The 15,779-nt window shown below is 35.1% G+C and overlaps 1 protein-coding gene and 1 pseudogene across 2 annotated transcripts in view; one reads left to right on the top strand and one right to left on the bottom strand.

Annotated features, from left to right (window-relative positions):
• The window catches only part of FCHSD2 (FCH and double SH3 domains 2), a 194,330-nt gene that overhangs the window by 152,660 nt on the left and 25,891 nt on the right, over positions 1–15,779 (top strand). For both annotated transcript variants that reach the window (XM_006181609.3, XM_032489304.1), the window contains exon 13: positions 13,867–14,028. In XM_006181609.3, coding sequence (XP_006181671.1) covers positions 13,867–14,028 — 162 coding nt within the window. The remainder of the gene's footprint in view (positions 1–13,866; positions 14,029–15,779) is intronic.
• On the bottom strand, positions 1,351–1,903 carry LOC116666472 (annotated as a pseudogene).

The raw sequence follows: 15,779 nt of genomic DNA, 5'->3' as shown, positions 1-15,779 counted from the left end.
GTTTTGGAAATTAGTTCCTTATCGGTCATGTCATTTGCAAATATTTTCTCCCACTCTGTAGGTTGTATTTTTGTTTTGTTTATGGTTTCCTTTGCTGTACAAAAGCTTTTAAGTTTAATTAGGTCCCATTTGTTTATTTTTGCTTTTATTTCCATTAGTCTAGGAGCTAATTTGAAAAAAATATTGCTACAGTTTATGTCAAAGAGTGTTCTGCCTGTTTTCCTTGAAGAGTTTTATAGTATCCAGTCTTATATTTAGGTCTTTAATCCATTTGAGTTTATTTTTGTATATAGTGTTAGAGAATGCTCTAATTGCATTCCAAAAGCTGATCTTTTAAGAATAGAGAAGAATTGGTTAAGCAGACAAGGCAAAAAAATTTTACAACAGTAGGTTTTACTCTTTTGGAGGGTCATGGGACCCTTTGAGGATTGTATGAAAGTATGAAATTCTCTCTCCCACAAAAAAAAATGTACATTTTATACAATGTCCAGAAGTTCATGTACCTTGAGCTAATACTCCCTTTTCCTAGAGGGGAAGAGGTTGAGATAGAAAAGAAAGTTATTTGCAAAGGAGGAAGACATAGCGTATAGTTTGGCAGTTGGATTTGATTATAGTGGAGGATTTTTGTAAGGAAATATGGTAGAAAGTAAGTAAAGTCACTGTGGTTAGGACCAGTTCATGGAGGACCTGTGCACACTTGTGTATAGTTATCTACCCAGTGTAATATAGTGAAGGGATGTGAAAGCGGACGGTTAGAAAAGACTGAGAATGTTCAGCCTTCAAGAAAAATATGTTCATGTTGGGAAAGCTTAAAGAATGCCAAAGATAAAGACTGCAAAGCCTAAGTACTGAGGAGTGGTTCACATGAGTATAACTGAATACTTAAGGAGCCTAGTGGACACAGAGATCACTGTGAGAAGAGTTGTTAGGGCCGGTCACACAAAAGAGGTAGGATTTAAGAGGGGTGCTGTCAGATGAGAAAGGGATAGCACAGATTTATGCCATGCAACCTCAAGAGGCAGAACTTGAACCAAAAGAAGAAGGTGGGAAGGAGGCAGATTTGAGCTTGCTTTTATTGTCTTTCTTTTTTTTTAGTTTTATTTGGCAGAGGGAGGTAACTAGGTTTCTTTATTTATTTTTAGAGGAGGTACTGGGGATTGAACCTATGACCTCATGCACGCTAAGCTTGCGCTTTACCATTTGAGCTATACCCTCCCCCTGAGCTTGCTATTGGGAAATACTTTCTAATAATTAGATCTGTCCAACAACAGAATAAGCTGCCCTGAGATGTGATGTAGCACTTTAAGTGTACAAAAGAGTCTATACAAGGAATTTTTGCATTGGGTTGAATGTTAATATAAACTAATGATTTTCAGATACCCCTTCAGATCTCTAGAGGTTATTTGTTTTTGTTTGGGGGGGGTTGTTTGTTTTTGAAAAGGTTTATTATGCACAGGGGAGGGGCTCAATCCTTCTTGGCTGTCACTTTCCTCTTGGTGGCCAGGATGTTGCTCAGCTCCTTTCTCTTCCTCTTGGTGCAGATGTGTGTCCTCACACGTTTCTTGATGAACTTGAGGGCCCACTTGTCCTAGGAGATCTTGAGTAGCTCCATGGCCCACTGCTCATAACGTGCGAAGCCACACACCTGGATAATGTCCCACATGAACTTGGTGTGCTTGCAAGGTGCCCGTGGTGGCATGCCTCTCATGCTCATGTTCTTGGTCACCTCGTGGGCTTTGTTTGAAGCCCAGGGTATGGGGTAGCTCAGAGCCATGGCTGCTTCTCTCCAATGGCTGCCGCAATGAAAGACTCCAGAGGCTTTGAGGAAGTATTTCAGTGGTTGGGGCAGGGTTAGGAGGTGGATGGTGATGCGAGGAGAAGCAGCATAGGCAAACACAGGGACCATGAGCATGCATTTGGCACAATCCCATGGAAGTGATCTGAACCAGAAAGGTTTGCTATCTGCCTGCTGTAGAGAAGTCCCAGTAACCCTAGCTCTCCTTCATTCCTGACAAATGATCCACAGCCTCCATAGTCAAGAGACTAGGGTGAACAATAAATAGCCATTTTCCTCACTGAATTCAGGATCATGGCTAAACCACTACCCTAGGGTGCTGGCCAAGTACTGTTGGCAAGCCCTTGCCTAGTTTGAGAAATGTTGGCTTGTATAGAAGAGCTATTCCTGTTTGCTTCTCCAAACTTTGGGTGAACCCAGTTTCAGAGCCTTGATGGAACAGGACGAATCTCAGAAGTTTTCCTAAGGGTGTGTTCTCTCCTGTATTTTCCATTTCCAGGCTCCATCTATGGTGACGCCATCTGTTACCCTACCTCCACCAAATCCTCCAGTAGTAGCAGGAGTAGGTTAATCAGTCACACAGAGTCTGTGTTTAGACTGAATGACCTGTTATTTCCATGAATGTGCTAAACTGCCCTGTGTTTGTTAGCTTAAAGCTAAAAATACAAAGTGAGATTCCCACAACAGAATGTCTCATCTCTCTTGATATTGGTATTTAAATCTGCATTCTCAAAGATAATTTTCTTACCAAAAATATGGAATATGCTAAAAATCACAATGCGAGATCCATTATTTCAGTTTTGAGTATCTGTGAAATGTAGTTAACCCCACTGCTATCTTAAGGTGATCTCTCATATGATTTCCGCTCAGATACAGAAAATAACCCAGCTAAAATTAGATGGCAAATATGAGGGTAGTATGGGGCAATATAGGATTGTCATAATGAAATTTTTGGATAGACTAGACCACAAGAGCCTTCAGAAGAATTGACTGATGGTTTCAGTAGATTCCTTTTTTCTTTATTTTGCCTGTTTATCATTTGCATTGGATTTTCTCTTCCCATTCAATAGTTATTTACTTTATTATAAACACTTACGTAAAAAGGAGAAAGCTAGTTAAAATTCCATTATATTCTTCATGTTTGGTTTTTAACTCCTACTAAAATGAATGTTACCCTCTCTTGTTAATTAATCTGCTTTATCTAGTCTTTTCTATATTGTGTTTCCATTCAGTGTTGCTAATCAGAATAGAAACCTTCATCGTACTCAGTAATAGATTAAAAAATTATTCTAATCATAAGAAATTGAAAATATAAATAGGTTGTGCTTTTCCAAAGAATAATGTAATAGGAGTTATATAGTGCTTAGTTAATTATTGACTGGTTAGTTTGGAGACAGATTCACTAATTGATTTGTTTAAGAAACACTTAATGAATGCCTGCTGTGTACCAGATATGAATGAATATAGCAGACATACAGTGATGAACAAACTGTTGCTATGATCTCTATGATTGTTTGTACTTGTGCTACTGTTTGCAGCCCCTGACTTATTTAAGAATTGAAATGAAGCAATATCTGCTTATATTAAACTTTAGTAGCAATTTTCATTTCCTGATATTTAAGTATTTGAATTTTCTGAAATGCCTTTTGTCACACAGATGAGCATACATTCTTGGTCTGGCATATCATACCTATTTTTAAAGCAGCTTGCCAGGAAATCAAGAGTTTTAAATGCCGTTTTTGGGAAGCTGTACATGACTTACATTGTTTCAGGGCACAATAATTTTTTATGTTTAAATTGTACCTTTACTTGGGTTGAGGACAGTTTTCTCTTTAACAGTGAAATGTTAAACATGAAGAGGAGGAAGTTAATGTAAGAAGTCAAAGATATCCAGAAATTTTTAATAACTCATATTTGGTGTAAAGTCTGCAGGAGGAACTGTCAACTATACGATTCTTTCTGCAAGATATTAAGTATATTCTGTGATCTGAATTGAATGTTCAGTTGAAAGCCAGAGTACATGATATCACATGAATTAACAAAACCAAAAATAAAATCAGTTATTGTCTATGTATATGCATTTTCATAGGTACAGTTTTTAAAATTATCATCTTACAAGGTTTTGTTGTATATCAGGAATTCAAAATTACAATGTCACCTGTGTATTCAATGATTCAAAAATGGTAAGACCCTTGCCATATTGCTATAAGAGAAGTCTAAAAATTTCAGTTGCATAAAATAGGAGTCCTTATTACTGCACAGTTAATGAAACGCTAAGGGTAAACCAGCTATAAAAACAAAATTTCCAATGTTATATCCAAATTTACATTACCTCCAGACCTATTATTGTGGGGTTTCACTATACTCTTATAATATAGTATGTTAGCAGACCTCTTGACTAATCACTTTCTTCCAGTTTTACTGTGAAAATTTTCAAGCATACAAAAGAAAGAATAAATATGTGTTTTCCAGCATGCTAATTTCAGCTATTAATATTTTGCAATATTGGCTTTATGTGTTTATATTTATTCTATAAAATGAAAGTTAAATTAAAGACCTGATGATAGTCTGTATTTTCGACAAGAATACTTTATAGATGATGCGATGTTTTTCATCACATTATGTTTTTATCACATTGTCTTCTTATTGATGCTAAGAATAGTCACTTTTTTGGGTGGAAGACTTGAATACATAATTTTTTTGGTCCAAGACTAATCAAGAGTACACACATAAAAATAAGCCTAATAAATGAAGTATTTCCTATGAATATATACTGAGCCTACATCCCAGTGATGAAGAATATTCATCTCAAGTGCATATAAAACATTAACAAAATATATTCTTGTAAAGGAGATTACACAATATCATCAACAAGCCCTATGAAAAGAAATAATACAAGCAACTCTCATCACAATGCAAGAATGGTCACTTTTTTTTAACATTTTTTATTGATTTATAATCATTTTACAATGTTGTGTCAAATTCCAGAGTTCAGCACAATTTTTCAGTTATACATGAACATATATATATTCATTGTCACATTTTTTTCTCTGTGAGCTACCATAAGATTTTGTGTATATTTCCCTGTGCTATACAGTGTAATCTTGTTTATCTATTCAACAATTTTGAAATCCTGTCTATCCCTTCCCACCCTCCACCCCCTTGGCAACCACAAGTTTGTATTCTATGTCTGAGTCTGTTTCTGTTTTGTATTTATGCTTTGTTTGTTTGATTCTATGTTTGTTTGTTTTAGATTCCACATATGAGCGATCTCATATGGTATTTTTCTTTCTCTTTCTGGCTTACTTCACTTAGAATGACATTCTCCAGGAGCATCCATATTGCTGCAAATAGCGTTATGTTGTCGGTTTTTATGGCTGAGTAGTATTCCATTGTATAAATATACCACATCTTCTTTATCCAGTCACCTATTGATGGACATTTAGGCTGTTTCCATGTCTTGGCTATTGTAAATAATGCTTCTATGAACATTGGGGTGCAGGTGTCATCCTGAAGTAGGGTTCCTTCTGGATGTAAGCCCAGGAGTGGGATTCCTGGGTCATATGGTAAGTCTATTCCTAGTCTTTTGAGGAATCTCCACACTGTTTTCCAGAATGGTCACTTTTAATTAAGGTGACACTACCATATCTTTCCACCATTAAGATTCTTTTTTTTTTCCATTGTAATAAGCAAGTACTAGTCACCTCCAGTGGCAGCAAAAGAATATTTTCCTTTCTTAAGTATCATTATTGACATCATAGAATTTTAAAAATCAACTCTATCAAGGTATAATATATGTACCATGAAATGTAACCATTTCAAGTAAGCAATTTGATATGCCTTGACAAATGCATACCTCTAAATATCTACCACCACAGTCAAGATATGAAATATTTCTATCACCCCAAAAGTTCTTTAGTGACCAGGCAACAACTGATCTGCTTTCTGTCACTTAGGTTAGTTTAACTTCAACAACCTGAATGTTCGATCACTTGATATTGTCCTACGTATTACATACAAAGATCACTCCACACACTTTTATCCAACCTTATTTTTTACCTTAATCTCAGTTTGATGAGTTACTATGTATTCAAGTTCATTGATCTTTTTTTCTGTAGTGTTTAACCTACTACTAAAACTATCTTGTGAATTTTGATTTCAGATACTACATTTTCAGCTCTGTAAGTTCTATTTTGGTCTTTGTTTTTAAACAACTTTGTTGTGGTATAATTTCTGTACAATAAACTACACATATTTCAGATGTACAATTTGATGAATTTTGATAGATCTATACACCTATGAAACTACCACCACAGTCAAGGTTATTTGGATCTTTATATCTTCCAATTCACTCCTATTTATCTTCATGTTGTTCTTTAAATCCTTAAGTATATTTATGATAGTGACTTTAAAGTCCTTGTCTACTCAGTCCATCATATCTAGCTCTCTTTCTATTGACTAACTTTTCCTTTTGTCATGGCTTATATTTTTCTGCTATTTAAATACTTAGTACTTCTTTTTTTTTTTTTTTTTTTAATGAATGCTAGAAATTGTGACTGGCTATTGAGTATCTGAATTCTCCTTTCTTCTTTTAAATACTATTGACTTGTGTTTCGGCAGCTGGGTCAGTTTGATCTGCAGATCAGTTCAAGGCTTGTTTTTAAGCTTTGTGTTGGTTTAGAGTAGCCTTTCCAGAAGGGCTAATTTTGCCCTATTCTTGATACGTTTCCTTTCTACAGTTCCTTTTTATGCCATGGGTACCAGATAAGATCTCTGGCCTCTCAACTCTGACTGGATACAACTGAAGCATTTTTCAGCCCTGTACAAGCTCTGGAAACTTCTCAGTTCACAGCTCCATGATAGATGTTCTTTCCCCAATACTTACTCTTTGCTTCTCCTCATGGAGTCCCACTTGTATGTATTCTCAATTTATTATGGATTTTTATTCATTTAATATATTTTGAGTATTATAACTGTCCTTTTTTAAGCCCTATATTGTCTAAATTTGGCCCATGAGAGTCCATTTAAGCTGACTTCCATTAATCTTTGAACATTTTTTTGATTTCTAGCACAGCAAGCTATCTTAGCCTCACCTTGTATTTTCCCTGCTCAGACTTAGAATTAGCCATTTCTCCAAGGAACTCTTTTAATAGAGAATAGTTTTTAGATACTAAAGTCTAGGCTGTGAAGATGCTTGTTGTTATGAGTGTCATTTATTACTTGGCCCTTTCTTTGCTTAGAGCTAGGAATTTTTTTAATTGTAAGTTCATATTGATATTTTCATTGAAAATTTAAAATTAGAAAGATGTAATTAAACTTCTTTGATTTTATATTTATATGTTTTCTCATGTTAAAAATTTTGCTTCCTAATATTATCCTAATATTTTATTGCTATCCTGCAGTATATATTAAACAGTTTCAAAAGTACAATACAAATATTCTTAAACTACTGAGTGCAATTTTTTTTCTTTTATTGATGCATTTTTTTTAAATTGAAGTATAGTCAGTTTACAATGTTGAGTCAAGTTTTGGTAGACGGCATAATGTTTCAGTCATACATACACATAGATAAATTCGTTTCATATTCTTTTTCATTATAGGTTACTACAAGATACTGAATATAGTTCCCTGTGCTATACAGAAGAAATTTGTTGTTTATCTATCTTATGTATAGTAGTCAGTGTCTGCAAATCTTGAACTCCCAATTTATCCCTACTCATCCCCCTTTTCCCCCTGGTAACCATAAATTTGTTTTTTATGTCTGTGAGTCAGTTTCTGTTTTGTAAATAAGTTCATTTGTATATTTTTTTTTTAAGATTCCACATATGAGTGATATCATATGGTGTTTTTCTCTTTCTTTCTGGCTTACTTCACTTAGAATGATGATCTTCAGGTCCATCCATGTTGCTGCAAATGGCATTATGTTGTTCTTTTTTATGGCTGAGTGATATTCCATTGTGAAAATAGTATCACAGCTTCTTTATCTATGGACATCTGTCGATGGACATTTATGTTGTTTCTGCGCCCTAGCTCTTGTAATTAGTGCTGCTATGGACATTGGGGTACATGTATCTTTTTAAATTAGAGTTCCCTCCAGATATATACCCAGGAGTGGGATTGCTGGATCATATGGTAACTCTGTCTTTAGTTTTTTGAGGAATCTCCATATTGTTTTCTATAATGGCTGCACCAAACTACGTTCCCACCAGCAGTGTAGGAGGGTTCCCTTTCCTCTACACCCTCTCCAGCATTTATCGTTTGTGGTCTTTTTAATGATGGCCATTCTGAATGACGTGAGGTGATACCTCATTGTAGTTTTGATGTACATTTCTCTGATAATTAGCGATATTGAGCATTTTTTCATGTGCCTACTGGCCATTTGTATGTCTTCATTGGAGAATTGCTTGTTTAAGTCTTCTGCCCATTTTTGGATTGGGTTGTTTATTTTTTTCTTGTTAAGCTGTATGAGCTGTTTATACATTCAGAAAATTAAGCCCTTGTACTGAGTGAAATTTAGAGTTTCTTTGAATTCTCTTTGAATGTAGAATATACCTCTACAAGAAAGGGTTTCTGCTTCTGGTAGTAAGGGACTAGTTTATAACCTTTATTAGATAACAATTATTAACCTGGGGTAAAAAATATTTAAAATGCCTATTTGATAGATGGGGAAATTACCTAAGGCATAGAATAATTAGAGAGGAATTAGACTGTTCAAAGCATGGGACTATACTTGTTGATATTTACATTATGCATCTCTTTATGAAGGGCTGTACAACTAAAATTCAAGCAGAGAGCCTGAGTCTTACTGGCTTGAGCTTGGGTGTCAGGAAGTTCTCATATTTCCATGTAGATAACCATCCAAATCCTTGGCCAAACCTAAATACACATATGGAGCAGAAACTCTTAAGAACAGCAACAACTGGAAGGCAAAAAACTGAGCAGAAATTTCAGCTGTTGCTCATCACAGGGAAGCAATACTAAGTATTGGAAAACTGGAATCATTATGTTAATTTCAGACAGGATGAGCAATATTAAGAATGATTCCTAACGATTAAAAATAAGGTCAGTTCATGGAAAACAGTATGGAGGTTTCTCAAAAAATCAGCAACCACTCCTGGGTATATATCCAAAAAAACTGAAAACACTAATTTAAAATCATGTATGCATCCCAGTGTTCATAGCAGCATTATTTACAATTGCCAAGATATGGAAGCAGCTTAAGTGTCCATCAATAGATGAATGGATAAAGAAGATATGGGGTGTGTGTGTGTGTGTGTATGATGGAATATTAATACATAAAACATGAAATTTTGTCATTTACAGCAACGTGGATGGACTTGAAGGGCATTACGCTGAGTGAAATAAGTCTGACAGAGAAAGACAAATACTGTATGATATCACTTATATGTAAAATCTAAAAAGAACCCAACAAATTAGTGAATATAACAAAAAAGAAGCAGATTCACAGATACAGAGAATAAACTAGTGGTTACCAGTGATGGAGGGGCAATATAGGGGTGGAGAAGTGGGAGATAGAAACTATTGGGTGTAAGATAAGCTCAAAGATATATTGTACAGTGTGGGGAATATAGCCAGTATTTTGTAATAACTGGAAATGGAAAGTAACCTTTAAAAATTGTATTAATTTTTTAAATTAAAATTAGAAAAGTAATAATTTTTTAAAATAATATCATTTCATCAGGAAGACATAACAATCCTAGATGTGTTTATAAATAATAATAGAGCTATAAAATACCTGAAGCAGAAACTGACAGAACTGAATGAAGAAATAAACGCATCTATGATTGTGGTTGGAGATTTCAGTCCTCCTTTCAGCAACTGACAGAACAAGGAACTAGAAAATTAGTAAAGATATAGAATACTTGAATAACACTACCAGCCAACTTTACTTATTCACATTTATAGAATACTCCTCTCCACAAGAGTAGAATATATGTTCTTTTAAAGTAGGCATGGAATATTCACCAAGAGTATATACTGTACCATAAACCAGTTTCAGTAAATTCAAAAGAATAAATACTATGCAGATTATGTTCTCTGACCCTTCAGAGTTAAATTGGAAATCAATCAGAAAGAGACCTGGAAAATTCCCAGGTATTTGGAAATTAAATTACTTAAACAGAATAATCTGTTGCTCCCTTAAAAAAAAATACCTGGCCTTATGGCAAAAACAACAGTGATTTATTGTCTCTCATCATTCTAGTTGTTGAGTATGTAGTTCTTCTGCAGGTTTTGCCTGAGATTACTCAAGGAGCTCCATTCAGCCAGAGGGTCTGCTAGAGGGCTAGGCCTTTTTCCCATATAGTCCTTCATCCTTAAATAGGCTGAACTGGTAGAGGCACATTCCAAGAAATCAAGTCCTGGTAGCACTCTTATCAAACTTCTGCTTCCATCAAATTTCCATATGTTCCGTTGACCAAAGAAAATCATATGGACAAGGCTAGAATCAATGTGGGAAGGGGCTACATGGAGACTCCCGTGTTTCAGTGGGGATAACAGTTTACCACAATTGATATGACCTTAGTTAAATCATTTTTCTCATCTATGAAGTAGAGTTTATGATATTCATCCCCAGAATTGTTGTGTGGGATAAATGAAATAGTATAATCATATAGTACCTAGTTCATATGATAAAAAATGGTTTGGGGTGTGTTTTTTTTTTAAGATACCAAAGATAATTTAGAGTAGCAAGTATATTATCTACATTATTTATTTCCTACTATATGCAAAGCATTGACCTAAATAGTAGACACAGTCCTTATCTTTAGAGAAATGTCATTTTGAAGGTAAGTTAACTAAGTCCAAATGAGGTTTACAGACTTTATAACTGTCAAAAAGTTTCATAAATTCAGGTCTGGGTTGACGCTTTGATATGCTTATTTGTTCAACTTCATATTAAAATTGGTTAACTGACAGTGTTAATACACCAAGTTTATGTATCCTAAAAGATCTGATTTTTCAAAACATCATTTTTAAAAGCTCTATCTCTTTACAAGTTCTAAAAATGATTTGGTCAAACAGTATCTGGAATGCCATCAAGTTACAGAGAGCTATGCTCTGCAGAATTTTAATCAATTGGCAGATTATCAAAATTCATTTGAAAACGCTGGAAAATTCTGCTTTTAAATAGTTGTTAAAAGATAAACAGGTGGAACTCTAAAGGAAAGCTAGCAATGTTTGTTCTGGAACTGTAGTCTAAAAAATATAAATTTGCAAATACCATGTTCATCACTTGTTTGGTAAAATACTAATAAAAAATAAATCTTACGAGAACCAGGTTACTTGATATTGAGAAAATAGAATATACCGATCTCTCTTTTCTTTGTTTCTTTGCGTCAGCAGTTAAATGACTGGCAGTTATAATTTCCAAGAAAGGGTGTGTTGGTTCACTCATTTTTAAAACACATTTCACTGCCTGTATTAGTTTAAAATGCATACTAGAATGATGCTGAGACAAGTCGATATCCATATGCAAAAGAATGTAGCTGGACCCTTGCTTCACACCATATACAGAAATTAACTCAAAATGATCAAATACCCAAATGTAACTCCTAAATCTATAAAACGCTTACAAGAAACCATAGGGATAAGTCTTTGTGACCTTGGGTTAATTTCCCAGATATGACACCAAAAATCCAAGCAACAAAAGAGAAAAATAGATAAATTCAACTTAATAAAAATTTAAAAACATTTATGCTTCACAAGACACTATCAAGAAAGTTAAAGACAACCCACAGAATGGGAAAAAATATTTGCAAATTATGCATTTGATAGGAACTTTTATCTAGAAAACAAAAACTCTTACAATAAAGAGACAAAGGTAAAAATAAATAAATAAATAAAAAGACAACCCAATTTAAAAATGGGCAAAGGTTCCGAATAGACATTTCTCCTGAAGAAGATATACAAATGATCAATAAGCATATGAAAAGATGCTTGACATCATTAGTCATCAGGGAAATACAAATCAAAGCCATAATGAGATGCCACTTCACACCCACTAGGAGGACTAGAATCAAAAAGGGCATACATTAGCAGGTGTTCACCAGGATGTGAAGAAGTGGTAACCCTCATACCCTGTTGGTAGGGTTATCAAATGAGGCAGCTGCTTTGGAAAATAGTCTGACATTTGCTATAATAATTTAAACATACCAGTACTTTATGACTAGGTATATATCTGAGAGAAATAAAAACACATACCTACACAAAAACTTGTATGTTAATGTTTATAGTAACATTATTCATATTAGCTGAAAAACGGAAACAACCCAGATGTCTATCAACTGACAAATGGATAAACAAAATGTGTTACATCTTCACAGTATCCGTAAAAAGGAATGAAATACTGATACATGTTACAATATGGATGAACCTTGAAAACATTATGCTAAGTGAAAGAAGCCAGACAAAAGATCATATATTGTATTTATATTAAATGTTCAGAATAGGCAAATCTATAGAAAGAGAAAGATTAGTGGTTGCCAGAGTCTACAGGGAGTAAGGGATAAGGGAGCAATAGCTAAAGGATATGTGGTTTCTTTTGGAGGTGATTAAAATATTCTAAAATTGACTGTGGTAATAGTTGTACATATCTGTGCATATACTATAAATCAATTGTATTATACAGTTTAAATGGATGAATTGTATAGTATATGAGTTTTATCTCAGTAAAGTTGTTGCCAAAAAAATATTACTAGAAGAATAAGATTTTTACAAGACTGTTTTCCAAATTGTGTGCCTCCAAGCAAAAAATCTAATACTTTATATAAAGGTCTATACGATATCCAAAACCAATGAATTGTATACTTTAAAATGATTAAGACAGTGAATTTTGTGTAATGTAAATTTTATCTCACTTTAAAATCTCAGAAGTACAAAAATAAATTCAGCAATGAGAACTCAGGGAAACAAAGTCAGAGCTCAGATCCTTTTTGATACCAGCTCCCTCAGCTGAGAATTCAGAGAGTAATCAAAATTGCATACCAGAAGGGCTCAGTGAGCACATTGCATTGTCCAGGAGTTCCACAGAAGGCCATCAAGTGAAGGTCCTCAAAATTATCTCAGTGGAGCCTTCAAATGTTGAAAGAAAAGACCATCATCCTAATATGAGGAACAATGAAGCTGCTAAAGCAAAAAGAATGATACTTTAAAAATACAATGAACAAAGCCATCTGATATGTAAGATTTTGAGAAGTGTGGATTTCAAGGATTGGCAGATTTTCAAAACTGAGAATGTTTTACCTATGAGCTCACTTTTAACTGTGGTGTATAGAGATGGGTGGACTGTGGGAAGCAGGAGTGGAAGCTTGACTACTGATGCTTACTGGAGTGAGGCTGTGGTTGACTGACTGCCCTGCAGAAGCATGGGGCTGTCACTGATTGACTCAGAGGCTTGGCTATTGAAGCAGAGCAGTTGCTGTTTGATTGGGACAGGTTTAAACTGGTTCTATGGTTACTTGCTCATGTCTTGGAACAAGAGCCAAAGAATAGGCATTCTTTCCGTTTCTTCAGTTTGGACAATAGGAACTATTTCTTCTCAATTTCTGCTGTTTCTGACAGTTGCATCATAATTTAACTTAAAATCTTTACTCAGCAGGCAGTCAGGAATCATGGAAGTTTTTAAGCAGGGGAGTGACTGATGAGATCTTTTGTAGACTTGTAAAAGATAGATTATAGCGGAGAACGAAGAGTCCAGGAGATGGGTTAGAAGGCTGTTGAAAATGCTAAATTTTAGGATGTTCTGAGGCATAGCCTTATTAAGAGGAAAAGAAAGCAGACTTTATGATGCATTAATATCTTCCTATTCAGAAGTTGTATTTGATGTGTATTGTCAAAATGCGAGTGTGCCTTTTGCCATTGTCAGCAGGCTCTGATTCCTGTTCTTGTGTCCCCCTCCCATAGTCTTCCCCTCTCCCTCTCTCCAAGTGAACAATTAATTAATATCTATTTGTGAATACCAAGATTGTTCTAATTAATAAGTCAGGAATAACTTAACAATCTATTTGAGAAAAAGAAGTTTTGATTTCTGACCATTTTCTCTGTTTTCTTAGATAATTAAGTTGAAAGCTGAAGCCCGGCTGGACCTACTAAAGCAAATCGGTGTTTCTGTGGACACATGGCTAAAGAGTGCAATGAACCAAGTGATGGAAGAGCTGGAAAGCGAGCGATGGGCCCGCCTTCCTGCAGTGACCAATAATGGAACCTTGCACTCGGTATGGTTTCTCTTCTTAGATGTCTTGGGCCGACTTTCAGAGAAGGATACTTTTCTTTGACTATGTAGCCAAACTTGATAATAGCCAAAATTTTAAAGAAAAAAATAATAGTTTTGCTTGTTTTTTTTTCCCCTTTAGTCTGTCACTAATTGAGTTAAACAGTGCAGGAAAGAAAGAAGGATTAAAAAATAGCACTTTTTAAAAATGTGAAGTGAAGAGTATACTATCACTAGTAAGCTTATCATTATCTCCATTCATGAAGTAGATATGCTGCTTATCTGAAAGTAGCAGAATAAAGTTTTAATCGAGTATTTTCAGAGTTCTCAGAGGTTTTCTTCTGTGTAAATGAGAATAAACATCCAGAGAGTTGTAAACACTCTTAAAGGAGGGAAAGGAATACTCTTATTCTGTGGCATAGTCTTTTCAGTTCACAAGGGCTGTCACACTTTGCTCACAGTATCTTTCATCAGGGAAACAGTGCTGCAGGTATAGTTTTACAAGCAAGGCTAGAACTCAAGCTAAAGTTTTCTTACTTCAAGTCCAAGGCTTTTTCCACTCTGATGTCATCCAGTTCAACCTTAGTTTTTCATCCTGAAGATCTGAGTATCAGAAAAGTTCAGTGATTTGCCTGATACTACATGGGTAGATATATGATGCCTAGCTGGTCAGACTGAAATATTTTCTGCTGCTGTCTCTCTACCACTCTGTCTCATCCAGTTTATTTCCTTATGGCATTTATTACAATCTGTACTTGTCTTCTTGACTTGTTTTCTTTTGTTTATTGTCTGTCTCCCTCTCTGGAATGTAATTTCTGTGTCTTCCTTGTTCAGTGCTCTGCACAGCAAAGTGCCTGGCACAGTAGGTACTCAATAAATATCTGTTGAAGAATGCAGTGGATTAATGGATAGACAGATAGATGGAATAGTAGTAGCAAACTAAAAGCTAAAATTCTATAATCTCCCAACTTCCCACTATATTCATAGTGCCTCTTCAATGCTTATGCCCTTCAGATAAAAGGAATCCTTGCTAGAGAATCTGGCCAAAGTCTAAGAACATTCCTGGAAGGTTTGTCAATTTTTTCACATATCTGATTTTCTAATGAGATATACTTGCACATTTAAAAAGGATTGTGTGTGGGTGTGCATTTTAAGGAAAAACAATCTATTGAAGGTTTATTTTTATTTCACTATTAATGATAATTCAGCTGGGGAAAACAGGCACATACTACCCATCTGACTTTGGGGTTAGAAGAGTTTGCCCTATTTCCAGTACAACAGAGTTGCTCTGTGTCATGGAATGTCTCTTCCTGCTGGATATTTTAAAAGTCACAGTTTTCATCTACTTTAGGTTATCCTGTTTAACAGAACTTATGATGATAGCAATTTATTTCCAGGCACATACTTGCTTCTTCAGCAGTACTGTTGGCAACCAATTATACCCATGATTTTTTTCAGGCTAGTACCTTTTCTAACTTAATCAACTGGGCAGGCATTTACCACCTATATGCCTACTTCCTAGACCTATCAGAGATGAACAAGACTTGGTCTCTCTCCTCAAAGAGGTTGCAAGCTGGTAGAGCAGACAAACCTTTATGGATTTTTTTTTTTTTTTGGTGGGGGGAGGTAATTTGATGGATTGATTGATTGATTGATTGATTCTTAGAGGAGGTAGTGGGGATTGAAACCAGGACCTCATGCATGCTAAGCATGCGCTCTACCACTTGAGCTATACCCTCCCCTACCCTTTATGGA

This window comes from Camelus ferus, chromosome 10 (genome assembly GCF_009834535.1).
Source record: "Camelus ferus isolate YT-003-E chromosome 10, BCGSAC_Cfer_1.0, whole genome shotgun sequence".
NCBI classification, from domain to species: Eukaryota; Metazoa; Chordata; class Mammalia; order Artiodactyla; family Camelidae; genus Camelus; species Camelus ferus.
The sequence above is the reverse complement of the archived record's forward strand: the minus strand, read 5'-3'. Positions and strand labels throughout refer to the sequence as shown.